Raw genomic sequence first — 14,293 nt, forward strand, 5'->3', positions numbered from 1 at the left:
GACATTTATGCTGAAGTGTCAGAAGAAAGTGCTGAATTGCAAGCATGCGCTTATGTTAGAGGATTCCTGTTGAAAAATTATAAAAACGAATGTGACAAATGTAAATCTATTTTGACTTCCGAAGAAAGAACAAATATCCATATATTCACACAATTCAAAGAATATAAAGATTACCAAGAGTCATTAAATTACGCGAGCAAAAGGTTTGTTCTATGTGTGGAACATTGTGCGACCTTTATTAACAATTATTTAATTACAAATGCACATAAAAAAAATATAATGACTGAGTTATCTACACTTTTAAAAGACTCAATACATTTTAATTACCTTAGTGATTGCCCAGATCACTTAGTACATAATATTGATTACATAATTAAAAGTGTCTTTCTAATTACTGTCAAAAGGTACTGTACAAAAAAAATAGATCTTTTTCTCAGGAATCCAGCACCAAAGCGCTTATGAAAAAAATAAATATATTAAAACATGTGTAGTTTAATAGGCCATAGTCAGAGATCCGAAAAACATTTTGTACAACTATGAAGTTAATTTTTCATAAGTAGCTTCATCTCGATGAGACGATCAACTTTTTTATTTGCAAAAATTCTTGATTCTGGTAGCTAACTGAGTTACCTCGAGAGAGATCTCGATGAAACTCAACTTTTTTATTTACGAAAATACTTATTTATCTGAGTTACCAGGAAATGAAAATTTCTGAGCGTCGGAACGAGATAATGTACCATACAATTTGTAGGTAATTGTGGCTGTTAAGTTTGTATAACTATTAACTAATTAACAGTAAAAAAAAACATCTGGTTACTTTTGATAAACTCCCCTCCTCCCAACTTGTATCAATAACGAGGTTATTAAATGTTGTTACTAACCAGCTGTTTTTACTGTTGCTTAATTAATAGTTATACAACTTAACAGCAACAATTACCTACAAATTGTATGGTACATTATCTCGTTCCGACGCTCAGAAATTTTCATTTCCTGGTAACTCAGGCAAATAAGTATTTTCGTAAATAAAAAGTTGAGTCTCATCGAGATGAAGCTACTCACGAAAAATTAACTTGAAAGTAATCAGTTGTAAAAAATGTTCTACGGATCCCGGACTAATTCATTTGGTCCAAAAAAGAGTGTTACCGGAAAAACTTACATAACTCGTTTACATACTACCTTTGGGTAAAATAAGCGTAGCACAATATATAAGGACGGATTAAGAAACCGCCTCCTCTTTTTTAAAGTCTGTTAATAATAAAATTAAAGTTTGTGGTGTTCTAGGGGATAATCGCTGGATCTTCTAAACCGATCTTGAAAATTCTTTTACGTTATTTGTGAGGTTCGTAGGCTATGTTTTATACCGTATTCTCACGGGAACGGCAACTAAGCGGGTAAAACTGCGGGTTGTTGGCTAATAACTGTTTAAAATAGGTGCTGACTGTAGAAAGGTAAAAATTTATTTCATTTCGGACGAGTATAGCAACTCCCATTACCTAATAACCTATATCTAAAACTAATTTGATCAGTTTTAAAAAGTCTGTGGGGTTACCAAGTTTTATTTTTTGATATTTCTAATTATTCTATCTTGAGTCAGTTTAACAATGCTAAATAATAACGCTAATATTACGGATTAAATTACCAATGCATTAATGTTACTATTTTTATAAATAATACTGTAAGCTTTGAGTGCAATATGTACCTGTACTTATAATTTTCGTTTTAATAAAGTTGATCTGTTTAAAAAATACCTATGAAAGCGCAGTAGACACAAAATACATACATTTCATTGAAATTATCGATAATTTGATGATACAGACCGAAGTCACCAACCAATGTCACGGTAATTATATTAGTAATATGAAAAAGTACATGGGGCTTTTAGTATTTTAAGTAGTATGAATATGTAAACGAGTTATTCAGCGAAAAGACTAGTTAAATAACAATTTGCTCGTACACTGAAAGTATTTATTCGACATATTTGTACATACCTGTTTTATCGTAAAATCGTTTTAGACGCATTTTCCAATGTAGCGCTGCAAGCGGTAAAAATTGGAGGATTTAAATTCGAAAAAAGTACCTACTTTAGTTCATCTATACTTTTCTATACTAATATTATAGAGCTGAAGAGTTTGTTTGTTTGTTTGATTGAACGCGCTAATCTCAGGAACTATTGGTAAAACCGCGCGGCGTCAGCTAGTTTACAAATAACTTGCTGACGCCGCGCGTTTTTTACCGGCGTGGTTCCCGTTCCCGTAGGAAAACCAAAATAACTACATGGGTATTTAACTACCTTTGACTTAATTGATTTTTATGAGGCTTTGAGGAAAATCAAGACAAAATCTCATAAAAATCAATTAATTCAAAGGTAGTTAAATACCCATCTAGTTATTTTGGTTTTAGTTTGACTCTGAAGATTTATTGTGTTTATGTGAAACGAAAAAATGATTATAATATTTAAGGTGATGTTTATTTAGTTATTAATTAAATGCATAACATCTTTAGAATAAAGACATTCCAACTTAAAACTCTTATTATTTTTTCTAATGATAACTTGATTTAACCACTGTTAAAACAGAATTAAAATGTAATTTATAACTAAAATTGTTTTTAATATTTTCACAGTTCAGCTTTTGGGGACGGAGTAGCTTTAAAATAAATATTTTTAAAAACCTGTTTAAATTAATTCGTTAATCGAAATGGTTTTTAAAAATATTTATTTTAAAGCTATTCTGTCTACAAAAGCTGAACTGTGAAAATTTGAATTTCCCGGGTCCGCAAATTGTTTCAATGGGGACATTCCACAGATGGCGGTTATTTTAGTGCTACTTTTTTGTATGAGGTTGGTATTCTTCTCCTGAGTAAATATGTTCCTTGTGCGGGGGCGATAAAAGATGTCGCTGTTTCTCTAGAAACAATCGTCCACTCTGGTAATTTTTTTTTATCTGTAGTAGTGGAATTTAATCGGAAATCCAATCACAGAGTGTGACATTTACATCGGTGACAAATTGTCAATTTGCTAACTACAAATTACATTATATTGAATTAAAACAGACTCAGATTTATCCTAACAGTGTCGATTTCGGGGGCGGATGTATTTCTATCGCATTTAGACTGATATAGCCACCATGGCTATGTCGAAGGGTTTTAAAGTTTTGGAGAAATCCTCTCCACCAAATCCGTACAGTATAATTTTGCAACATAGAAATAAAGACTCAGCATTATTATTCGAATCTCAAGCGGTGGTTTCTTTATCATCCCAAGAAACGGATACTTTGCGCAAGCAATATCATAAAGTGGCAGATGCTTACGGTTGCTTAGGAGTGCTGCAGTTGAATTCTGGTGAAAGTTGTTTGCTGTACTTGGTTCTCATCACTGGCTGCTGCTCCGTTGGCAAGGTAGGCGATAACGAGGTATTCAAGATAACGCAGACCCAGTTCCTACCTCTTTTCTATCAGTCGCAAGGAGAAGACAAAGTTTCTGAGGTGAGGAAATTACTTAATTCTGGCACATTTTACTTCTCTTGGAACTCTGGCAAAATCAATGATAATTTATTTGACTTGACCTTATGTGCTCAAAGAAAAAGCAAAGGAGCTTGTCCAGACAACAGGTTCTTTTGGAATAGAACATTGTTCATCCATCTTATTAGATATGGCATTGACTGTGATGATTGGCTCACTAGGGCAATGTGTGGATCTGTGGAAATAAGAACAATTTATGTCGGCCACAGAGTAGCTAGAGCAGTTCTTGTGTCCCGCTTGAGTTGTGAGCGCGCAGGGACTAGGTTTAATGTGAGAGGCTGCAATGATGATGGGAATGTGGCTAACTTTGTGGAAACAGAGCAGGCTATTTACATTGATGATTCTATGGCATCATACATTCAGACCAGAGGATCTGTGCCATTATTTTGGGAACAGCCTGGTATACAAGTTGGCTCTCATAAAGTCAAGATGTCGAGAGGTTATGATGCTTCTACGAGTGCATGTGATAGGCACTTCTCACAGTTAAAGCGTAATTATGGATCTGTTGTTGTTGTGAACCTTCTCGGTTCAAGTTTAATAGGAGGTAGTGAAGGTGAGGCAACACTTAGCAATGCTTTTCAAAGGCATCTGAATGAGTCTGCACATAATGATATATCTCAGATTATATTTGATTATCATCAAGAAGTCAGAGCTGCTTCAATTGAAACAGCACTATCAAAGTTCAAGAAAATAATTGAAAAGCATTATGATGCCATTAGTATTTTTAGTGCAAAAGGTTCAGACATTTACAATATTCAAAAAGGTGCTATAAGAACAAACTGCTTAGATTGTCTAGATAGGACAAATGCAATTCAAACATTTATTGGCTTAGAAATGCTCGCAATACAGTTAATGCTGTTGCAATGTATTGACAAAAAGCAAAATGTAAACAGATTTGAGGAGGTTTTTAAACAGATGTGGGTTAATAATGGAAATGAGGTCTCTAAAATTTATGCAGGTACAGGAGCTATTCAGGGTGGCTCAAAACTGATTGATGGTGCAAGATCTGCTGCACGCACTATACAAAATAACTTGCTCGATAACTCCAAACAAGAAGCTATTGATATACTGCTTTTGGGCTCAACCCTTAATTCAGAACTAGCTGACAGAACAAGAATTTTGTTGCCACCTAATATACTGCACACATCAACCGCAGTGCTTAGAGAAATGTGCAGAAGAGCTAGTGAATTTACCCAACCATCAAGTATACGCATTACAATTGGTACCTACAATGTCAATGGTGGAAAACATTTCAGAAGCCTTGCTTACAAGGATGTTTCACTAGCAGATTGGCTATTAGACTGTCCAAATTCATCTTTGGTTAACACAGTAAATTTAAAAGATCACCCATCAGATATTTTTGCAATTGGATTTCAAGAGATAGTTGATTTGAATGCCAGTAACATTATGGCTGCTAGTTCTGATAATGCCAGAGCTTGGAGTGAAGAGTTAGAAAAAATATTAGCAAGAGATGCTTCTTACACACTCTTATCATGTCATCAGTTAGTTGGAGTTTGTCTTTTTGTATTTGCAAGGAAAGATTTGATACCACATATTAGAGATATAGCTCTTGATTCTGTCAAAACTGGGTTAGGTGGAACAACTGGCAATAAAGGTGCAGTTGCCATTCGTTTAGTCATCTATGGTACTTCAATCTGCTTTGTCTGTGCTCACTTTGCTGCTGGCCAATCACAAGTTACTGAGCGCAATGCTGATTACACTGAAATAACACGTAAAATTGCATTTCCTATGGGACGCTCATTGTATTCCCATGATTATGTGTTTTGGTGTGGAGACTTTAACTATCGTATAGACCTTGACAAGGAAGAAACTCGTTTATTAGCAGCACAGAACAGTATAAACAGGTTACTGGAAAATGATCAGTTACTAAAGCAGAAATCACAGGACTTGGTCTTCAAAAATTGTTTTGAAGGGGAAATAACATTCCTACCTACATATAAATATGACTTGTTCAGTGATGATTATGACACCAGCGAGAAATGTCGAGCACCAGCTTGGACTGATCGTGTTTTGTGGAGAAGTAGAAAACATACAATTGATCCAGAAACTGCTTCAGAACTGGCTGCAGGAAAATTATTGCACTATGGAAGAGCTGAACTAAAACAGAGTGATCATCGACCAGTAATTGCTATCTTAGAAATAGAAGTATTACAAGTGAGCTACACAAAGTGTATGGAAGTGTTTTATGAAGTAGTCAAAGATTTGGGACCACCTGACGCAAGTATAACTGTACGACCATTAGACGAAATTGACAATGAGGATTCTATTTTTGATGATAATGTAATGGCAGCAGTTCTTCAGGAACTAGCAACTATTGGAGAAGTAACACTAGTGCGTTTTATTGAAGATCATACATTAAGTATAACATTTAGAGATGGACAGCATGCTCTAGCTGCTGCACAGAAAGGAACAGTAATGGCTGCTGGTATACCATTATGTGTATCATTGAAATCTCCCAACTGGGTTGAAATTGTTAGGTCTGAGATAAGTTTATGTTCGAACAACACAATTCCGCTTTTTGGCGATATACCAACTGAGCGCCCTCTGCGATCAGCACCACCGACACCTCGCAGACAGCAACCGAGCAGGCCGCCGGCGCCTTCGCCAACGCCTCTCGTGCCGTCTAGAGCGCCGGCAGTCAGTCCTGCACGCCCACCGCCACCTAGACCGGCACCGCTTCCGCAAGATGCGGCAGCGACTAATGGGACTGCACCAACTGCAACCTCGCCTCCTGCTGATGGACTTCCACCTCCTACATATGCACCGCCACCGCCTCCGGCTAGTAATACGCCGCCTCCTACGGGACCTCCACCTGTGACTGGATCTTCTACTCCGACCGGACCTTCTACTCCAGCTGGACCTGCACCTTCAAGTGGACCTGTACCTCCAAGTGGACCTCCGCCACCCGTGCCTGCACGGCAAGGCGCGCCTCCGCCGCTGCCTGCGCGTCCACGACCAGTGATTTAAATATAAACAAGTCATTCTTGGAATCAATAAAATGTATGCTGTTTAGTCTTTAGCAACAATGTATATCACTAATATATAGTACAGGTATATTATAGCTAATGTAGAGACTGCTTATTTAGAAATTTCAATATCATTTGAATTTATTAATACTTATTATTTTCATAGATAGGCTGTGATCTGATTGGTATCTGCATTGTGGCTTTGTCATGTCATATGTGATGTAGCTCCTATTGTATATGTTATGTGGGCTTTAGTCTGAGCAACAAGCCAAACATTTAAGTTATGCATATGGTGTCAATAATATGCTTAACATCATGAAAAAAGAATATTTTGAAGCCTGGGTCACATCTAATATAATATATTGCATAATGCATAATAATATTGCTTAATGTATATTCTAAAAACTCTTTTTAAGTTGAGTACCTAACCTTAAATCCTTTGTTGCCTGGACTATCTAGGAACTTCAGTCTTGTTATTATCCTGTTGATATGAATTCTATATTTAAAACTGGTTATAGCCAAAAATGAATATTATAAATTTTCATGCAACGAAAATATTATATAAATATATCTATCTCACTCATGAATTTATTGTAAGCTCATAATTATAACTTACTGATTGGATTAATGTTGATCTCATTTTATAGAATTTTATATGTATTTTTTAAATCACCTATATTTTTTATGCGTTTTCCAATGTTTTTATAGTTAAAACCTGTTTTTAATAATTTTGGGTTCCTACTTCCTAAGTTTAGATCAATTTGTACTAAGTACATTTACTTTAATGTAACTATTTATTTATTAAGTACCTTAGTAAGTTCTAATTGAACAAACTTAAACAAAGATAACACTACAACTTTATGATGTATTATTAATTAATATAGTCATTATTACAACAGAATGTGTGAAATCTAAAAAAATATATATCATGTAATATTGGTCATGTACCTAAATGAAACGAATTCTCATAAAATATATTTAAAGCATGGTATCTTAATTTGTTATCAGAGATAATAAACAAGACCAAATGACCATTCCCAATATAATCCACATGATAAGATCTTTAGATAATTTATATACTTAAATATGTGACATAGTTCCATTGTTTATTAATAAATATAATGTTTTAGAGCTCTTGTGGTTATTAAAGTATTATGCATGTTATATTATGTAAAGTAAAATAAATAATTATAAAATGGTTAAATTAAATAACATTAAAATATGTAGGTATTTTTGCTCCAGAACAAATCTAGATATTTATATTGGATCAATTAAAAGATATAGTCACAAAATTTTTCACTGAATATGTTGGTACTTGCAAAATAAATTGAGTGCTTATTAGCACTAGACTTTGAAATTATCATGGAGTATGTGAATTATGTATCTATCCAATGTTTTTTCTTTAAATCTTATTAGGTTCAAACTAATTAAAACCATGTCCATGGTCCAAATACAAAATAATAAAGTACCGTGTAACATATTTGGAAAATATGAAATTAAGAAAAAAAAATTGTACCTGAGTTGCATTTTTGTTTATTTGTAAAATGACGAATAAAATAAGAAAAAAATGTGTTGGTAGAGAATTACTTAGTAGTTAAAGCAAGAACATGTAGTGTTGAATGCTTGATGTTGTATTTAATATTTGTTAGCTTGGCTGATGATTGTTATGGCCAGTAAACCTATTAAGAAAAAATAAAGATGTTTTACTTTACAATTAATTCTATGAATTTATTTTTCTATAATAATTACATACTGTTCCTACTAATATGTTTGGTTGGATGTTTGTTACCCTTTAACTGCGCAACTCCTTTTGACGGCCTCTGTAGCGCAGTGGTATGTGCAGTGGATTTACACGACGGAGGTCTTGGGTTCGATCCCCGGCTGGGCCGATTAAGATTTACTGGCTGGTGGGAGGCTTCGGACAGGTAGTTACCACCCTACTGACAAAGACGTACCGCCAAGCGATTTAGCGTTCCGGTACGATGCCGTGTAGGAATGGGTGTTCATTTTCATCCTCCTATAAATTAAATGAATGAATGAATGAATGAATTAAAAAAAAACTACTTAACCGATTTAGATGAAATTTGGAATGGAAATATATTTTACTATGGATTAACACTTATGCTACTCTATATCTCTGAAAAATCCATGTTTCCCGAGGGATTTGTGAAAAACTAAATTACATGCGGACGAAGTCGCGGGCGTCCGCTAGTACTCTATAATAAGATTGCAGTTGGACATTTATTGGATTGCTCTACTAAAAAATGTGGAATGTAGTCCTTCATTGAAGAATGATATTCTTCAATGTATTTCTGTATATACATACATGAACACTTAGAACATGAAAGTTTAGATGGATGTATGTTACTTAATCAGGGAAATAGTAATGAATCAAATTAAATTTGGTACAGAAATTATATTAACTTATATAAATTATGTGTCATATTGTCCACAATGGACTCCTAAGTTACATTGATCAATTTAATTCAAATTTCACACCCTCTGCAGTTTCATCAAACATGAAAGATAGGGTAGGGTAGAGAAAATGTAAGTGCATGTATGGCCAAAGCAAAGCTTGAGCAAACCACTGGAAAATTTTGAAAATATCCCAAATTCAGTAAAATATTGACAGAGTGGCACAATAGTAGTGATCGCTTCCCCACACATTCTGTATCCAAGGCAGTATCTTCAATTTTTGTTTGGTTTTTTTTTCTGTGGTCAAAAATCAAAATCAAAATCAAAAATCATTTATTTCAAGTAGGCTTAGTTTACAAGCACTTTTGACACGTCAGTTGACTATTTGTAAAGATTCTACCACCGGTTCGGAAGGTAGGTTCTGCTGAGAAGATACCGGCAAGAAACTCAACAGTTGCTCTTTTGAAAAAGTCATACAGTATTATAATTTACAATTGATAACAATTACTGTTTACATTTCTTATAGTTTTACTTCCTGTGTGAAGGTGGAAGCTGATCCAACGGGCTCCAAGCATCTTTATCATTAAGGAACTCATTAATGTTGTAGTACGCTCGACTAAGTAAATGTTTTTTAACACATTGCTTAAAGCTATGCATTGGCATGTCCATCACAGTCTTGGGGATCTTATTATAGAAGAGTACACCCAAACCTACAAAAGATTTTTTTACTCTTTGGAGACGATATGCAGAAATAACTAACTTATGCCCGTGTCTAGTAAGACGTGGGTTTAAATCTCCTTTTCGTTTGTACAAATTAATAACTTCTTACATATACTATATAGTCTTACATATACTATACTGTTATATATATATTGACAGGCTACTGTTAGTATACCTATTTCTTTAAACTTTTGACGAAGGGACTCGCGTGATTTTAATTGATATATTGCTCGAATTGCTCTTTTTTGAAGTACAAATATAGATTGTATATCGGCAGCCTTGCCCCACAATAAAATACCGTAAGACATTACGCTGTGAAAGTACGTAAAATAAACAAGCCTAGCTGTATCAACATCAGTAAACTATCTTATTTTTCTCACGGCAAATGCCGCTGAGCTAAGTTTACCAGACAGTTTTTCTATATGAGCACCCCACTGAAGTTTACAATCCAAGGTCACTCCCAGGAAAACTGTGGAACTCTCCATTTCCAGTGTTTCACCATCGATCATTATAGACTTATCTAATTTTATAACATTTGGCAATGAAAACTCAATACATTTAGTTTTCTTGGCATTCAAAAGTAGATTATTTGCAGTGAACCAATGCGACACATGAGATATGGCACGGTTTACGTCGTCAGAGTTATCTTTATTTCTGTCGGACTTAAAAATTAAGGATGTGTCATCAGCAAACAGTACAATCTCACATATGCCGCTGACAGGTATGGTAAATCGTTTATGTACACTAAAAATAGAAAAGGACCCAGAATTGAACCCTGTGGGACGCCCATTATGGTAGTGGAACCGTGCGACTTTATATCATTTATGCATACCTTTTGTGTTCTATCACTGAGATAAGAGGCAATGAGATCGAGTGCAACACTTTTGATGCCATAGTGGCTTAACTTGAGTAGAAGGGTGTTATGGTCAACACAATCGAACGCCTTGGACAGATCACAGAACACACCAATAGCATTCTTAGAACCTTCCCATGCTTCATAAATATGTTTTAAAAGTTTAGCCCCTGCATCAGTTGTATTGCGACCTTTTGTAAAACCATACTGTTCAGGATGAAACAAGTTATTTAAATTAAAATGACATAAAAGTTGATTTAATATGATTTTTTCAAAGACCTTGCTAAGTGTTGGCAATATTGTAATCGGTCTATAATTATTAAGATCTGATTTGTCTCCTGATTTAAAAAGTGGTATCAATTTGCCATGCTTCATTAGGTTCGGAAAAATACCTAAGTCCACACATTCATTAAAAATAATGGCTAAGTGGGGAGCAATTACATCAATTATATTAGATATTACTTTCACTGACATGCCCCACAGATCTCCGGTTCTTTTTAATTTTAACAAATTGAAAGATTTTTTAATGTCTGATACAGTTATGTGGTGAAATTCAAAAAGAACGTTGCACTCTTTAACATTGCCTCTTAATAGTCTCTGGGCTTCCGTAGCAGACGAATCTAGTGAATCTAATAGTGGTTTAATCATTTGTGTAATAAGTATCGTCGTCGTCATCAACCCATATTCGGCTCACTGCTGAGCTCGAGTCTCCTCTCAGAATGAGAGGGGTAAGGCCAATAGTCCACCACGCTGGCCCAATGCGGATTGGCAATAAGTATACTGTATACCTACTTAATATGTACTTGTATTACTTAATATCATTAGCAATCCTAGTACTTTTTAAATCTCATTCTGGTTTGCAGTGTTGTTTAGTGTCCAAAAGGTCCCAAGTTGATTGTGTCCTTTGGGCAAAATTAGGTACCTCCAATCAGTTGTCTATAACAGGGTTTTAGAAAATATAAGGAATGGAGTAATATTATTGATCTAGAAATACCTACTAATAAAAACACATTTTAATTGTATGTGGTTCTTTATTTGCTCATACAGAATTCTATATTAACACAGGCATCTAAAACATAAATTAACAGTTTGATTACATGAATTACTGTTTCTTAGGGACAGCATGACCATAAATGGTGTGAGCGATGCCACCCAACCCAATGATGCACAGTAACATAGTGAAGCGATACAAAATACCATCAAATGGACCACCTTTCAAATGTACTGGAAGGTCATTGTCTCTCTGTAAAAAAAAAACATAAATATATAATTCATTCAAACAGTTTAGTGTTCTATTCTAAAAATAAAAAGGTAAGGCATATTAAAAAGTTGACATAGCATTGCTATACGAGTGTGGTTGCAGCTTATTAGATTCAATTTGGATTTTGTATGGAAAGACCAGACTAAAAAAAAAAATGATATACTTGTTCATTAAATAAATGAAATTTTCTAGTGTTATTTGTCGAATTAATGAAATAGTTAATTAAATTTACCTGGAACAGGTCTTGTTGTTTTCGGATAGATTCGTTGACAGGGGGGTATGGGACGTTAGTGCCAGGTATCAAACGTCTGGAGCCAGTGGCGCACGCAGCAGCTTCAGTGACTGTGGACATGTGGTTGGTGTTGTACTGGATTGCTGGTGGGTCCACTCGTTGCAATGCAATGGGTGCCTGAAAACAAATTTTAGGCTGTTAAGGTAGCTTGACCAAGCTTTACAGCCCTGTCTCATATTATGTGTCAATAATGAGAATTTACATTTGTAAGGTTACCTTAAATTATTTTTTCTTCACCATCGCATGACATTACCTGCGTTACATATACCTACTAATAGGTACCTACTCAAGGATTGAATTTCATTTAGAGATAGATAACTACTTTCAAGCATTGCTAATGATTTGTATACGACTATCACCAGTTCATTTCTTGATTTAATTTTCGAAATAATGTAATGATAAGGTTGGGTACGCAGTGATAAACTTTAAGTTTAGTATAGTACTTACAACAGGGAAAAGTGGATTCTGCAGATGAGAGGCAATAAGCCTGCCAGTAACTCTGTTTAGTTGGTGATACATGGCTGAATTTATATCACTTTGAATAAATTGAAACTCTAAAATTCCAACCCTGTTACGAAACAAGTACTTTATAATATCGATAACGTTCAGAAATTTAACTGACAGCCATTGTCATACCTAAAAATGTCATTGTGTTTTTAAACGTTACCATCTCTATTTGTCGTCTGTGGACACCATCAAAAGTGAAAATTACTTGATAACTCGGAGGAATTATAAATTTCATGCTAAATCAGGAACTCTCGTCTTCATGCTAACCTTCTTCATTAAGTAGATGCTGCCCATGCTGCCAGAATGAGTAGGCTTTGCCAGTTCTTACTTTATATATTTTATTCCTCTGTGGTTCATTCGTAGTTTGTTAGTCTGTGACTTCTTTTTGATTTTTCTTTTGTGCGAAGCTAATATTACAAGGAGCACATTTTGAGAAGGTTAGTTTAAAAAATATTAAACATAATATTTATAAATCGAATATATTAAATTTAAAATCAATCAATAAACAGATCCCTCAAAATTAAATGCAGATTTGTACACTTGTCATTCGAAATTCGAAATCCGCGTGGCATGTCAATTTGACGACAACTTCTACTTTTGTTTTTTGTGAATTCGTTTTAATAAATTAGCAGTTCATCAAAATTATAGACGTTTCATATAATCAAATCTTTATTTCAGCCTCAAAATGCAGATTTTTGTGAAAACCCTAACGGGCAAGACCATTACACTCGAGGTGGAAGCCTCTGACACTATTGAAAATGTGAAGGCCAAGATCCAAGACAAGGAAGGTATCCCCCCAGACCAACAGCGATTGATCTTCGCCGGTAAACAATTGGAAGATGGTCGCACACTGTCTGACTATAACATTCAAAAAGAATCCACCCTGCATCTTGTCCTCAGACTTCGTGGAGGTTAGTTGTGATATTTCTTATATGAAATTGTGCAATGTCTATGCAAAATGAAAAGTAAAATAATTCTCTACATTTGTTTATTCCAGGTACTATTGAGCCGTCTCTTAGGATTTTGGCCATGAAGTACAACTGTGACAAGATGATTTGCCGTAAATGCTATGCACGTCTCCATCCTCGTGCTACCAACTGTCGCAAGACCAAGTGTGGACACACCAACAACCTGCGCCCCAAGAAGAAGATCAAGGATTAATTTCTTTTTTCTCGAACTGCTTGCTTATGCAATTAATGTTAAACTTAAAAATTAAACAATAAAAAGTGTAAAATTTACTTATTTTGATTTCTTTCTATAATTTCAAGTATGCTTTGTTTACAAATACTTCACTTTGGAAACTCTTGTAAATCAAGTAAACAGTATCAGTATAGGTAGGCATGAATGATAATTGTTAGTAACATGTTAGATAAAATCACTGATTTATACAGAATTTTTTTCACTCATTTATTAAATATCACTTGTCTCAACCGGTGAAGAATAACAGTGTGAAGAAACATGCATACCAGAAAATTCTCTTAATTCTCTGTGTGTGAAGTCTGCCAATCTGCATTGGGCCAGCGTGGTGGACTATTGGCCTAACCACTCATTCTCAGAAGACACTCGAGTTCAGCAGTGAGCCGAATATGGGTTGATAATGAAATATTTTCCATAGATTTAAATACCCACGTTTATGTTAATTTGCACATTTTTTTAAATTTCAATAAATTCCTATTCAATACAAAAATATAAATCATGAGTGCCAAAGCAACCGTTTAGGGCTCCAGAGTGATTAGTGAC

General features: G+C 34.7%; 3 protein-coding genes across 3 annotated transcripts; 2 read left to right on the forward strand and 1 right to left on the reverse strand.

Annotated features, from left to right (window-relative positions):
• The first annotated feature begins 2,956 nt into the window (after positions 1–2,956).
• On the forward strand, positions 2,957–8,219 carry LOC112043938 (synaptojanin-1). The gene has a single exon (XM_024079626.2). The coding sequence runs from the start codon at positions 3,126–3,128 to the stop codon at positions 6,504–6,506; it is 3,381 nt and encodes a 1,126-aa protein (XP_023935394.2). The 5' UTR covers positions 2,957–3,125; the 3' UTR covers positions 6,507–8,219.
• A 3,285-nt stretch (positions 8,220–11,504) lies between these two features.
• Positions 11,505–12,658, reverse strand: LOC112043891 (uncharacterized). Its single transcript, XM_024079553.2, has 3 exons — positions 12,494–12,658; positions 11,987–12,163; positions 11,505–11,736 (listed from the first exon to the last, which is right to left on the reverse strand). Exons 1-3 carry the CDS (start codon positions 12,563–12,565, stop codon positions 11,596–11,598), a joined length of 390 nt encoding a protein of 129 aa, XP_023935321.1. The 5' UTR covers positions 12,566–12,658; the 3' UTR covers positions 11,505–11,595.
• A 173-nt stretch (positions 12,659–12,831) lies between these two features.
• LOC112043955 (ubiquitin-60S ribosomal protein L40) lies at positions 12,832–13,791 on the forward strand. The gene is made up of 3 exons (XM_024079651.2): positions 12,832–12,990; positions 13,232–13,464; positions 13,551–13,791. The coding sequence occupies exons 2-3, from the start codon at positions 13,239–13,241 to the stop codon at positions 13,712–13,714; spliced, it is 390 nt and encodes a 129-aa protein (XP_023935419.1). The 5' UTR covers positions 12,832–12,990; positions 13,232–13,238; the 3' UTR covers positions 13,715–13,791.
• The last annotated feature ends 502 nt before the right edge of the window (positions 13,792–14,293 follow it).

Source organism: Bicyclus anynana, chromosome 9, assembly GCF_947172395.1.
Source record: "Bicyclus anynana chromosome 9, ilBicAnyn1.1, whole genome shotgun sequence".
NCBI lineage: Eukaryota > Metazoa > Arthropoda > Insecta > Lepidoptera > Nymphalidae > Bicyclus > Bicyclus anynana.

Bases quoted from the DNA above. Each gene is read 5' to 3' on its own strand.
- LOC112043938 (XM_024079626.2), top strand. From the start codon at position 3,126: ATGGCTATGTCGAAGGGTTTTAAAGTTTTGGAGAAATCCTCTCCACCA.
- LOC112043891 (XM_024079553.2), bottom strand. From the start codon at position 12,565: ATGTATCACCAACTAAACAGAGTTACTGGCAGGCTTATTGCCTCTCAT. The intron at 12,164-12,493 runs GTAAGTACTATA...ATTTGTTTTCAG, and splicing joins AGAATCCACTTTTCCCTGTT to GCACCCATTGCATTGCAACG. The intron at 11,737-11,986 runs GTAAATTTAATT...TTTTTTTTACAG, and splicing joins AACAACAAGACCTGTTCCAG to AGAGACAATGACCTTCCAGT.
- LOC112043955 (XM_024079651.2), top strand. From the start codon at position 13,239: ATGCAGATTTTTGTGAAAACCCTAACGGGCAAGACCATTACACTCGAG. The intron at 13,465-13,550 runs GTTAGTTGTGAT...TGTTTATTCCAG, and splicing joins TGTCCTCAGACTTCGTGGAG to GTACTATTGAGCCGTCTCTT.